Source organism: Chiloscyllium plagiosum, chromosome 24, assembly GCF_004010195.1.
Source record: "Chiloscyllium plagiosum isolate BGI_BamShark_2017 chromosome 24, ASM401019v2, whole genome shotgun sequence".
NCBI classification, from domain to species: Eukaryota; Metazoa; Chordata; class Chondrichthyes; order Orectolobiformes; family Hemiscylliidae; genus Chiloscyllium; species Chiloscyllium plagiosum.
Window position 1 is genome coordinate 5,111,968 of NC_057733.1, and position 13,916 is coordinate 5,125,883.

The 13,916-nt window shown below is 43.4% G+C and overlaps 1 protein-coding gene across 1 annotated transcript in view; it reads right to left on the reverse strand.

The window, feature by feature from the left end:
• Positions 1-7,004: 7,004 nt before the first annotated feature.
• LOC122561997 (integrator complex subunit 6-like) overlaps positions 7,005-13,916 on the reverse strand; it is a 51,387-nt gene continuing 44,475 nt past the window's right edge. The window contains exon 10 of the mRNA XM_043714364.1: positions 7,005-8,276. Coding sequence (XP_043570299.1) covers positions 8,177-8,276 — 100 coding nt within the window. The 3' untranslated portion in view covers positions 7,005-8,176. The remainder of the gene's footprint in view (positions 8,277-13,916) is intronic.

The window sequence follows — 13,916 nt, forward strand, 5'->3', positions numbered from 1 at the left end:
AGTAACAACTAGACAGACAGTGGTGACGTCTGATTATGAGCTGTTCTGTGAAACTACCTTTCTTTCCATTAAACCCATAATTCCATGGGGTAGAAGGTGGTAGAGTGAGAGAAGACAAGTAGCCAGGATAAAGAAAGAACAGTTGGGAATGTCTCACAATCCTACCCCCTCCTCAGGTCAGAAAGGAACATTGCAGTGGAGTTGAAAATCAATGGCTTGTGTTTCCTTCCTAATAAAGTGGAGTGTTCAGAATGCTGCACGTTGTAACAAAAGCCTAGGGGACTGATTGGAGTTTGAGAGAGTCTATTCTGAAAAGAGATCCAAGAATAAAAAACACAATGGAGCAAATTGTAGCTTTGACAACTAGAGGACCACAGGTGAACACTGCTGTGAATTCAGGAGAGATAAATATAGTGTTACAGAGGGCTTTTGTCAAAATGGAAAGGAACCACTTATTCCTCTCAGATTAAATTTATGTAAAAAACCTCCTGCTTCTCATCACACTTCGTCCTCCTTCAACTAATGAATCAGTGCTGGCCTGGAACGATTTAGCTATGAAGGCAGACTAGAGAGTCTATAGTTGTTATCCTTAGAACAAAGAGGCAGGGGTGGGGCAGAGGGTTTGTATCTGATTGAGATGTACCAGTTCTGAGGGGCATTGCCAGGATAGAGGAGAAACTCTTTCCCCTTTGTTGAGGAGTCAGTATCAAAGATGGACAGATTAGATTAGATTACTTACAGATTAGATTACTTACAGTGTGGAAACAGGCCCTTCAGCCCAACAAGTCCACACCGACCCACCGAAGCGTAACCCACCCATACCCCTACATGTACCCCTTTTTACCTAACACTACGGGCAATTTAGCATGGCCAATTCACCTGACCTGCACATCTTTGGACTGTGGGAGGAAACCGGAGCACCCGGAGGAAACCCACACAAACACGGGGAGAACGTGCAAACTCCACACAGTCAGTCGCCTGAGTCGGGAATTAATTGAAAAAGACAGGTAGTTTAGCGCGTGTTTAAGAAAAGATGGCAGAGGTTGGAACCATCACAACATTTAAGTATTTAGCTAAACATTTTGAAACTCCATAGCATAGTAAATTACATGCCAGGTGCTAGAAAGTGGGACTAGAACACTACTATCGTGGGGCAAGCCGGACAGAGAACAGCCAGGGAATTCCTAGAGGCATGGCATTCATCCACAAACTCCATCAACAAACACATCGACCTGGACCCAATATACCAACCACTACAGCGGACAGCTGAAACTGACAACCGGAAGCGGCAGGGACAGACCACTATAAACACCGGAGGAAACATCAAAGAGGCGCTTCGCAGGAGGCTCCCAAGCACTGATGATGTCGCCTAGCCAGGGGACGAAACGTTTGCAACAAAAACTTCCAGCTCGGCGAACAGAACCACAACAACGAGCACCCAAGCTACAAATCTTCGCACAAACTTTGGGACTAGAATAGATAGGTGCTTGATGACAAACTTGCAGGCATTGGGCCGAATGTCCTCTTTCCATGCTGTAAAACTCTAAATTCACTCCATGTGATTATCAACAAATGGTTGGAAACACAGTATACTGCAAAGTCTGTGGGCCCTGAAAACATTCCGGTAATGGTACTGAAGACTTGTTCTTCAGAACTTGTCGCTCCCCTAACCAAGCTATTCCAGTACAGCTATAACATTGGCATCTATCTGACAGTGAGGAAAATTGAAAAATGTGGTGCTGGAAAAACACAGGCAGCATCTGAGGAGCAGGAGAATTGACGTTTCGGGCATAAGCTCTTCTTCAGGAATGAAGAATAAGGTAAGGGATGTTCAGCATTGAGTCTGCAGTTTTAGCATCAGTCACAACTGGCAGTTCATGTTCAAATGCAGCAAGACTGTGCAATATTTAGACTTGACAACATAGAACATTACACCGCAGTACAGGCCCTTCGGTCCTCAATGTTGCACTGACCTGTGAAAGCAATCTGAAGCCCATCTAACCTACACTATTCCATTTTCATAGATATGTTTATCCAATGACCCTTTAAATACCTTTAAAATTGGCGAGTCTACTACTGTTGCAGTCAGGGCATTCCACACGACTACTGAGGAAAGAAACTACCTCTGACACCTGTCCTATATTTATCACACCTCTGTCACACCTGTCTTAAATCTATCAGCTCTCAATTTGTAGCTATGCCCCCTCGTACAAGCTGATATCATAATCCTAGGAAAAAGACTTGCACTGTCTACCCTACCTAATCCTCTGATCATCTTGTATGGCTCTACCAAATCCCCTCCAGACCAGGCAACATCCTGGTAAATCTCCTTTGCATCTTTCCAATGCTTCCACATCCTTCCTGTAATGGGGCGACCAGAACTGTACACAATGTTCCATGTGCAGCTGCACTAGCGTTTTGTATAGTTCCAGCATAACATTACAATTCCGGGACTCAATGCCTCTATCAATAAAACCGACCATACTGTATGCCTTCTTAACAGTACCATCAGCCTGGGTGGCAACTTTCAGGGACCTCTGTACATGGATTCCAAGATCCCTCTGCACATCCACACTACCAAGAATCTTTCCATTGACCCAGTACTCTGCCTTCCTGTTATTCTTCCCAAAGTGCATCACCTCACATTTAGCTGCATTGAACTCCATTTGCCACCTCTCAGCCAATTCTGCAGTTTATCCAAGTTCCCCTGCAACCTGTAACATTCTTCCAAACTGTCCATGACTCCACTGACTTTAGTGTCGTCTGCAAATTTACAAACCCATCCACCTATGCCTGCGTCTAAGTCATTTATAAAATGATAAACAGCTGTGGTCCCAAAACAGATCCTTGTGGCACACCATAGTAACCGGACTCCAGGCTGAATATTTTCCATCAACCACCACTTGCTGCCTTCTTTCAGAAAGCCAGTTACTAATCCAAACTGCTAAATCACCCTCAATCCCATTCCTCTGCATTTTCTCCAAAAGACTTTTCAAAGGCTTTACTGAATCCATGTATACGTCAACTGCCCTACCCTCAGCTACATGGTCACCTTCTCAAAAAAAAAGAGGTTTGTGAGACATGACATGCTTTTGACAAAACCATGTTGAATATCTGCAATCAATTCTGTTGCTTGTTTGATGATTATAAATCCTCTCATAATCCTTTCCAAAACTTTTCCTATAACAGATATAAGGCTCACTGGTCTATAATTATCTCTACTGCCCTTCTTGAACAGGGGCACAACATTTGCAATCCTCCAGTCCTCTGGCACTAAATGATGACTCAAAGATCAAAGCCAAAGACTCCAACATCTCCTCCCTAGCTTCCCAGAGAATCCTCGGATAAATCCTATCCTACCCAGGGGACTTATCTACTCTCACACCTTTTAGAATTGATAACACCTCCTCCTTACTAACCTCAATCCTTTCTAATCTGATATCTCGTATCTCATTCTTCTCCTGTCCAATATTCGCCTTTTCCCGAGTGAAATATTCATTTAGCACCTCTCCGATCTCCACAGGGTCCACACACAACTTCCCACTTCTGTCTCTGACTGGCCTATTCCTACCCTAGTCATCCTTTTATTTCTCACATGCCTATAAAAATCTTTAGGGTTCTTCTTTATTCTGTTTGCTAAAGACTGCTCATGTCCTCTCTTTGATCATCTTAACTCTCTCTTTAAATCCTTCCTAGCTAATCTGTAACTCTCCATCACCTCATCTGAACCATCTTGTCTTATCAACACATAAGCCTCCTTCTTCCGCTTAACAAGAAATGCAATTTCTGTAGTAAACCACTGTTCCCTTATCACTTCCTCCCTGCCTGGCAGGGACATACCCATCAAAGACACGCAATGTCTGTTCCTTAAACCAGCTCCACATTTCCATTGTCTGCACCCCCTGCATTCTATGCATCCTAAGTCTTGCCAAATCACATTATAAGTGCCCTGCCCCCATCGATAACTCTTGCCCTGTGGCATGTACCTATCTCTTTCCATCGCTAAACTAAACATAACCGAATTATGGTCACTCTCTCCAAAGTGCTCATCTACCACTGAATCAAACACCTGACCTGGTTCATTACCAAGCACCAGATCCAGTGTGGCCTCCCCTCGTCAGCCCTTCGACATACTGTGATCCATCCGACGTACTAGAGTTATAGCATTTCCAGTCAATGTTGTGGAAGTTAAAGTTCCTATTAATGACCACCTTGTTCCTTTCACTTCTACCCAGAATCGTTTTGCCGATCCTCTCTTCCACCTCCCTGGACCTCTGCGGAGGCCTATATAAACCTCCCAGCAGTGTGACCTCACCTCTTTAGACCTTCCCTCCATACCAGGCAACATCCGAGTAAATCTCCTCTGAACCCTTTCCAAAGCTTCCACATCCTTCCTGTAATGTGGTGACCAGAACTGTACGCAATACTCCAAGTGCGGCCGCACCAGAGTTTTGTACAGCTGCAGCATGAGGACAAGTGGCAAGTAACATTCGTACACACAAATACCAGACAATGACCATCTCACAAAAGACACAATCTAACCATTGCCCCTTGATATTCAATGGTGTTACCATCACTGAAACCCCCATTATCAAAGTATTTTGGGTTACTATTGACCAGAAACTCAACTGGACTCACCACATAAACAGTGGCTACAACAGCAGGTGAGAGGCTAGGAGTACCTCCTGACCCCAACAAGCCTGTCCATATAGGGCACAAGTCAAGAATGTGATGGAGATAGTAGCTTCATAATAATTTTTACTCATTGACATGGTTTGTTCCTGTACCTTTAATCCAAAGACCCAATGTAATAATCCGGTTGCAAATACCACAATGGCAAGTGGTGGAATGTGAATTCAACAAAAAGAAAATCTTGAATTAACGCTCTAATGGTGATTACTGGTGATTGTTGTAAAATCCCATCTGATTCATTAATATCCTTTAGAGAAGGATACTATGGTCCTAAATGTAACTCCAGACAGCAATATGTTTAACTATCCTCTGGGCAATTAGGAATGGGCAATAAATGCTGGTATGGCCAACAATGTCCACATCCCCACTTCCCTGGACTAGCGCAGCTTCAACAACAGATCTCTTTTGCCTAGGGTAGGGGATTTCACTAGTACCTTTTAGTGAAAGTAATCTACAATCTGAACTTGGTTTGGTCTACATGTGACTCCAGACGCACAGCAATAGGGATAGGCAATAAATACTGACCTACCCAGTAATGTCCCTATCCCATGATCAATAGTGGAAAAAAAAATCAAGTAGGCTGCTTTGTCCTGGACGGGGTCAAGCTTGAAAGTTATTGCAGTGAGGAACTCTTCTCCTGACTCCCCAACATCTAGTAGGCACAGGTTCGTAATGTGTTGCTCCGACATTAAAGAAACTTGACATCATCCAGGACAAAGAAGCCTGCTGGGTACCACATCCACAAGCATCCACTCCCTCCACTACCAACACTCAGTAGCAGTCGCATGTACCATCTATTAGATGCACTGCAGAAATTCACCAAAAATCCTTAGATTTAGTACCTTCCAAACCCATGACCACTTCCATCTAGAAGGACCAGGGTAACAGATACATGGGAACATCACCTGGTAGGCCCCCTCCAAGCCACTCACCAAACTGACTTGGAAATATATCGCCACACCTTCAAGGTCACTGACCCATAATGCTCTGAGGAAGGGACTACAGATTTTGACCCAATGCACAGCAGGTGGACTGCAGCAGTTCAAGGCAGCAGCTCAACACCATCCTCTCAAGGATAACTAATGACAGGCAATAAATGCTGGCCGGCCAGCAATTCCCACAACCCATGAATGAATAAATTAAAAAAAAAATATGGGACACAGCAGTTCCTACTTTCAAGCTGGAGATTTCAAACATTTAACAGATCTTTTTTCAATGTATCAAATCTTCACCAAAAACATACACAAAATCTTATAAAATCATGAGGTGCATAGATAAAGTGAATAGGTCTTTTCCCTAGGGTAGGGGAACTCAAAACTAGGGGGTATAATTTTAAGGTGAGAGGAGAGATTTAAAAAAAGGACCCGAGGGGCAATGTTTCACACAGAGGGAAGTTTATATATGGAATGAACTGCCAAACAAAGAGGTAGATGCAGGTACAATTACCACATTTAAGGACATTCGGACGGGTCCATGAATAGGAAGGGTTTAGAAGAATATGGGCCAAACGCAAGCAAATGGGACTGGTTTAGTTTGGGAAACTTTGTTGGCATAGTCAAATTGGACTGACTGGTCTGTTTCCATGCTGTATGACTCTATGACGTGGCTTGATGTACAAGTTGCACATGTAGTGTCTAGATTAGAGTGGAGCTAGAAAAGCACAGCAGTCAGGCAGCATCCGAGGAACAGGAAAATCAATGTTTCGGGCAAAAGCTTTTCATCAGGAATAGAGGCAGGGAGCCTCCAGAGTGGAGAGATAAATGGGGGGGGGGGGGTGGTGAAAGAGAAGGTAGCAAAGAGTACAATAGGTGAATTGGGGTGGGGATGGAGGTGATAGGTCAGAGAGTTGCACATGTAACCCAGTGGGTTGCATTCTGATCTCTTTGGATTCTACTCTGACCCCTACTACTTGGTTTCAGATATCTAGGCTAACTCTCCAGGGTAGAGTAGATGGAATACTGCACTGTTAAAGACGAGGTGCTTAACTGAGCACATCGCTCTCATGGGGACGTAATAGGCCCCATACTACTTCCAGGAGAATTGTCAAAATTCAACCATTTTCACTTTGAATATCTACTCAGTATCACACTCGCTAGGTATAAGAGCTTGCTACCTGCAAATTGGCTGCCACCTTTTCTAGGTTACAGCAATGATTACATGACAAAGTAGTTCAATAGTTGTAAAGTGTTTGGGTGTCTTCAGGCTATATAAATGCAAGTCTGTTTTTCTTGTATGTTACATATATAGTCATAATAATTTGCACATTCAAATTACATATTTGTTTGGCTTTTAAAAAATACAATTAAAATATATTTTGATCTAAAATGTTTTAACTAGCAAAGATATCCAGGAACTTATTCTTTTTAAAAGCCACAGCTATATCAGACGATACATAGCCAGCAGAAAAAGTTCTCAACATACAAGGTCATGCATTCAGTAAAGTGTGCTACAACACGTTTTAAAAGAGTTTAAGTATTTATAAATCTTACAGACTTACACGAGCCATCAGACTTTCTGAACTTGTAGCATTCATTCAGAACTTTGCTATTTAACTTTAAAAGTTTTTTTTGCCCCAAACAAGTTTTAAAAAGTATCAAATTACACTACAATAACAGAAAGCCATTTCTAAACAACTGCTTGTTATCAACAGGATTAAAAGGAAAGTTTTACAATGGTATAAAGTGCCATCAAAAATGCATTAGATACATTTTCACGTGTAAATAAAAAAGTTCATGATAAACTGTATTTATTTTTAATAGATAGAAGTTACAAAAGTTACCTCACACGTTAAAATATGACAATTTGGTGTTTTATTGTAACAACGTAGTTCAAAAATAATTCCTCTTGTATGAACAATAAAAAGGTCATTATGTTCCATATCCACTTCAGTGCTTCCTAAGCACATTGTGGAAAGTGCACTCAGTAAGACAGTATCCTCCTTACAGGCTGAAATACAACTTGGGAGGAATTAGCCACAAGTGAACCTTCAACAAGTCTGCAGACAAAACAATAAAGTGAGTCTGAGGTAGATGGTTTCCTCCCCATATTTAACTTTTAGCCTGTTAAATAAAATACTCACATTTTCTCCCCCAGTGTGTGGTTAATGTGCCAAAATGAAAATGGCACAATTTATGAACTATGAATGCAGAAGTCCCTAGACAAAAGCTTCCACAAGAACAAGCTGAAGATCAGCTTAAAAAGAGGAGGATTGTGGACATTGGTTGATTTTTCCCCCACCTCTAAAGCTCACCATGTCTTTTTCCCTAAAGCAATAGTCACCACAATTTGGTAAACACTTCAACAATCCAACAGGGCCTCTGTTCACAGGCCTTGTTATAGTGGTGTTGCTCTACGATGCTTTTCCCAAGAGAAGCTAATGCCGCTGGAGTGACAGGATGGGTAAAGCGAGCAAGTTAACAGTGTTCATGCACAGTACACAGATCGACAGGGAAGTACATCATTGGTCCATAGTGCTCCAGTTGGACTATCTGCTGTTGACATGGTTGATCTGTGTTGACAAAGACCTGGAAACAACATCTTCCAGTACTCTTTCTAGTTGCTGGATTAACACTCGTCTTTTAAACCTGGGGGCAAAGTGAACATTAGAATCAGAACTTGAAGTCTACTACAAGACCATTGGCACATCAGGTACATATCAATCACAGCTCCCATTAGTTTAAATCATGAACTCCTTATGTCCCATTTTCCACCACTGAATGAAATACATTGGTAGAAACAGCATCCCATAATGAGCATAAAGCTGGTGTAATGTGGAAAAAATATAAGGCATGGATTCCCTGAGAATGGGTCAAGCTATTTATCAGACACCCAAGAGCAAGCTGCTTAAAGCTGGGTGTAACACTTGCCCATTTTCCTCTTCCCTCCTCAGTATCCAAGGACCGAAACATACCTTCCAGGTGAAGCAGCACTTTACCTGCACTTCCCACAATCTAGTCTACTGCATTCACTACTCACAATGTGGTCTCCTCTACACTGGGGCAATGGAACGTAGACTGGGTGACCGCTTTGCAGTACATCTACGTTCACCAGCAGAAAAGATCCTGAGCTTCCAGTTGCCTGCCACTTGAACACACCATCCTGTTTCCATCCCAACATCTCTATCTCAGGCTTGCTGCAGTGTTCAAAGTTTGTGCGAAGATTTGTAGCTCGGGTGCTCGTTGTTGTGGTTCTGTTCGCCGAGCTGGAAGTTTTTGTTGCAAACGTTTCGTCCCCTGGCTAGGCGACATCATCAGTGCTTGGGAGCCTCCTGCGAAGCGCTTCTTTGATGTTTCCTCCGGTGTTTATAGTGGTCTGTCCCTGCCGCTTCCGGTTGTCAGTTTCAGCCCAGCTATCCTTATTAGCCACACACGCAGACAACAAGCAACATGAATTCGACTGGGACAACACTACTATCATAGGGCAAGCCAGACAGAACAGCCAGGGAATTCCTAGAGGCATGGCATTCATCCACAAACTCCATCAACAAACACATCGACCTGGACCCAATATACCAACCACTACAGCGGACAGCTGAAACTGACAACCGGAAGCGGCAGGGACAGACCACTATAAACACCGGAGGAAACATCAAAGAAGCGCTTCGCAGGAGGCTCCCAAGCACTGATGATGTCGCCTAGCCAGGGGACGAAACGTTTGCAACAAAAACTTCCAGCTCAGCGAACAGAACCACAACAACATTGCTGCAGTGTCCCACTAAAACTCAGTGCAAGCTGGAAGAACAGGACCTCATTTTCCGATTGGGGGCCCTGCAGCCCTCTGGACTCAGTATCAAGTTCAATAACCTTAGGGCCCGAACTTTCCCATGTCCCAACCTCCAACTCTACAAACCAGGCCTTGTTATCACACAATCTGCCATTACACATTACCTATTGATAGCCACTAACAGTCCCCATTAAAAACTATTCACTTTCCCAGCCAGACTGTTATCCATTCCTTTGTCTATCGAACTGTTGTGTCGCTCTTTGGGCTTTATCCCCACCTGTCATTTACTCCTTACCTCCTCCCCCCCACCCTATGTTGTGCATACAAACCAACATTTTCCTAGCTACCATCTGTTCTGAGGAAGGGTCACTGTACCTGAAAAGTTAAAACTCATTTCTCTTGACAGATGCTGTCAGACCTGAGCATTTCCATCAATTTCTGTTTTTGATACTGCAGCTTAGGCCTTATTATTTGGGATATAAAATACAAAAAGGAGGTCATGTCATATTTGTATGGAACACTGGTTCAGCCTCAACTGCATCTCCACTTTAGGAGGGATATGATGGCATCAGAGATGGTGCAGAAAAGATTCACAAGAATGATTCCAAGGATGAAGGACATCAGTTTTGTAGACAGATTTAAGTTGTTTTGTTCCCCTTGGAGAAGGTTAAGAGGAGCTTTGATAGAAGTTTTCAAAATCCTGAGGGACTTGGATTGAGTAGATAGAAAAACCCTAAGATACAGAAGTGTAATTAGGTCATTAAGCCCAAAGAGTCTGCTCTGCCACGCCACTCAAACTTAGCAGACATGTTACTCAACCCCATTTTCTTGTCATTTTCCCCTTAACGCCTGACCCCTCACCGATCAACAACTTCTCTATCTGTCTTAAACACAGTCAATAACTTGTCCTCCACAGCCCTCTGTGGCAATGAGTTCCACAGATTCACAACCCTCTGGCTGAAGAAAGTCCTCCACATCTGAGTTGTAAAAGGCCAGCTCTTCACTCGGAGGCTGTGCCCTTGGGGCCGAGTCTCTCCTACTAATGAAAATATCTTCTCCACATCCACCATATCCAGACCTCTCTGTATCCTGTAAGTTTCAGTCAGATTCCACCTTAGTCCCCTCACCCTTCAAAACTCGAGTACAGATTCAGATTCCTCAACTGCTCCTCATTTGACAAGCCATTCATCCCTGGAATCATTCTTGTAAGCCTTCTCTAGATCGCCTCCAAGGCCAGCACATCCTTCCTTAAATACGGGGCCTAAAACTGATCACAATATTCCAAATATGGTCTGATCAGAGCCTTACAGAGCCTCCGCAGTAGATCCCTGCTCTTGTACTGTAGCCGTCTTGAGATGAATGCTAACATTGCATTTGCCCTTCAAACTGCCAACTGCATGTTAATCTTAAGAGAATTCTGAACTCCCAAGTCCCTTTGTGCTTCAGACTTTCAAAGCCGTTCCCCGTTTATAAAATAGTCTACGCCTCTATTCTTTATACCAATGTGTATTACCTGATGCGTCCCCATTTTGTATTCCATCGGTCACTTCTTTTCCTGCTGCCTGGCCTGTCCAAATCCTTCTGCAGCTTCCCTGTTCCCTCAACACTACCTGCTGCTTCACTATCTTTGTGTCATCTGCAAGCTTAGCAACAATGTCCTCAGGTTCCTTCCTCTAGATCGATAATGCATTAAGTGAATAGTTGTGGTCTCAAAATGGACCTCTGTAGAATTCCACTCGTTACCAGGTGCCATCTTGAAAAAGACCCATTGGAGCAGCAAGGTGGCACAGTGATTGGCACTGCTGCCTCACAGAGCCAGGGACCCGGGTTCAATTCCACCTTCGGACAACTATCTGTTTAGAGTTTACATGTTCTCCCCATGTCTGCATGGGTTTCTTCTGGATGCCCCAGTTTCCTCCCACAGCCCAAAGACATGCAGGCTAGGTGAATTAACCATGGGAAATGCAGGGTTACAGGGACAGAATAGGGGGGGGGGGGGGGGGGTGGGTCTGATTGGAATTCTCTTCAGAGGGTCAGTGTAGACTTGACAGGCCAAATGAGGATCTTCCACACTATGGGGATTCTTTGATTCTACAATCCCTACTCTATGCCTGCTGCCAGTCAGCCAATCCTCTATCCATTCGAGGACATCGCTACGAACATCATGGGCTCTAATCTTGTTTAGCAGCCTATTGTGCGGTGCTTTGTTAAAGGCCACCTGGAAATCCAAATAGATCATGTCCACTGGCTCTCCTTTGTCTAACTTGTTTGTTACTTCCTCAAAGAATTCTATCAGATTTGTCAGGCATGACCTCCCCTTGATGAAGCCGTGCTGATTCAGCCCTATTTTACTATGCATTTCCAAATACTCCACAATCTCATCCTTAATAACGGATCTTAAAAGCTTACCAACGACCAAGGTCAGGCTAATCGGCCTTTGGGTTCCTATCTCTGCCTCCCTTTTTTAAACAGGGGTGTTACGTTAGTCATTTTCCAATCCTCTGGGACCCTCTCTGACCCCAGTGATTCCTGAAAGATCACCACCAATACTTTGACAATCTCTTCAGCTATCTCCTTCAGAACTCTGGGGCTTTGTCCATCTGGTCTGGATGATTTATCCACCTTCCCCAGCACCTTCTCCTTAGTAAAACTGAAAGAACTTCAGATGCTGTAATTCAGAAACAAAAAAAGAAATTGCTGGAAAAGCTCAGTCGGTCCAGCAGCATCTGTGGAAAGAAATCAGAGTTAATGTTTCGGGTTAAGTGACCCTTCCTCAGAACTGACCAAGTCAGGATGGATCACTCAACCCAAAACATTATTTCAGATTTTTCTCCACAGATGCTGCTAGATCTGCTGAGCTTTACCAGCATTTTCTGTTTTCGTACCTTCTCCTTATAGGTAGTAACTACACTCATCTCTACCCAACTCTCTCAAAGTTCTGGTGTCTTTCACCATGAAAGCTGATGCAAAGCATCCATGCAGTTCCTCTGTCATTTCTTTGTTCCCAATTACTACTTCTCCAGTCTCATTTTTCCGCTGTCCAATGTCCACTCCTTTACTTCTCTTACCTTTTGGATAGCTACAATAACTCTTGCAGTCTTCTTTTATATTACTAGCTGCCATATTTGAAATGTGGAGCTTATTCAAGAAACAGTTACTGCATGTCCTTGATAAGTATGTACCTGTCAGGTAGGGATGAAGTAGTTGAGTGAGGGGCCTTTCATTTGTCAAGGAAGTTGAATCTCTTGTCAAGAGGAAGAAGATGGTTTATGTTAAGATGAGACGTGGTGGCTCAGTTAGGGCGCCTGAGAGTTACAAGTTAGCCAGGAAAGACCTAAAAAGAGAGCTAAGAGCCAGGAGAGAAGTCGTTGGCAGATAGGATCAAGGAAATTCCTAAGGCTTTCTATAAGTACGTCAGGAATAAAAGAATGATTAGAGAAAGATTAGGGGCCAATCAAGGATAGTAGTAGGAAGTTGTGCGTGAAGTCAGGGATGATAGGGGAAGCACTAAATGAATATTTTTCATCAGTATTCACACTGGAAAAAGACAATGTTGTCGAGGAGAATACTGAGATACAGGTTATTAGACTAGATGGGATTGAGGTGCACAAGGAAGAGGTGTTAGCAATTCTGGAAAGTGTGAAATTAGATAAGTCCCCTGGGCTAGATGGGATTTATCCTAGGATTCTCTGAGAAGCCAGGGAAGAGACTGCAGAGCCTTTGGCTTTGATCTTTATGTCGTCATTGTCTGCAGGAGTACTGCCAGAAGACTGGAGGATAGCAAATATTGTTCCCTTGTTCAAGAAGGGGAGTACAGACAAACCTGGTAATTATGGATCTGTGAGCCTTACTTCAGTTGTGGGTAAAGTGTTGGAAAAGATAAGAGATAGAATTTATAATAATCTAGAGAGGAATAAGTTGATTAGGGATAGTCAACACGGTTTGGTGAAGGGTAGGTCGTGCCTCACAAACTTTATTTGAGAAGAAGGTGACCAAACAGGTGGATGAGGGTAAAGCAGTTGCTGTGGTGTATATGGATTTCAGTAAGGCATTTTAAAAAGGTTCCCCATGGTAGGCTATTGCACAAAATTCAGAGGCATGGGATTGAGGGTAATTTAGCAGTTTGGATCAGAAATTGGCTAGCTGAAAGAAGACAGAGGGTGGTGATTGATGGGAAATGGTCATCCTGGAGTTCAGTTACTAGTGGTGTACCACAAGGACCTGTTTTGAGGCCACTGCTGTTTGTCATTTTTATAAATGACCTGGATAAGGATATGGAAGAATGGATCAGTAAATTTGCGGATGACACTAGGTCAGTAGAGTTGTGGATAGTGCTGAAGGGTGTTGTAGGTACAGAGGGAAATAGATATGCTGCAGAGCTGGGCTGAGAGGTGACAAATGGAGTTTAATATGGAAAGGTGTGAGGGGATTCACTTTGGAAGACTACTGGGCTAATGGTAAGATTCTTGGCAGTGTAGATGAGCAGAGAGATCTCAGTGTCC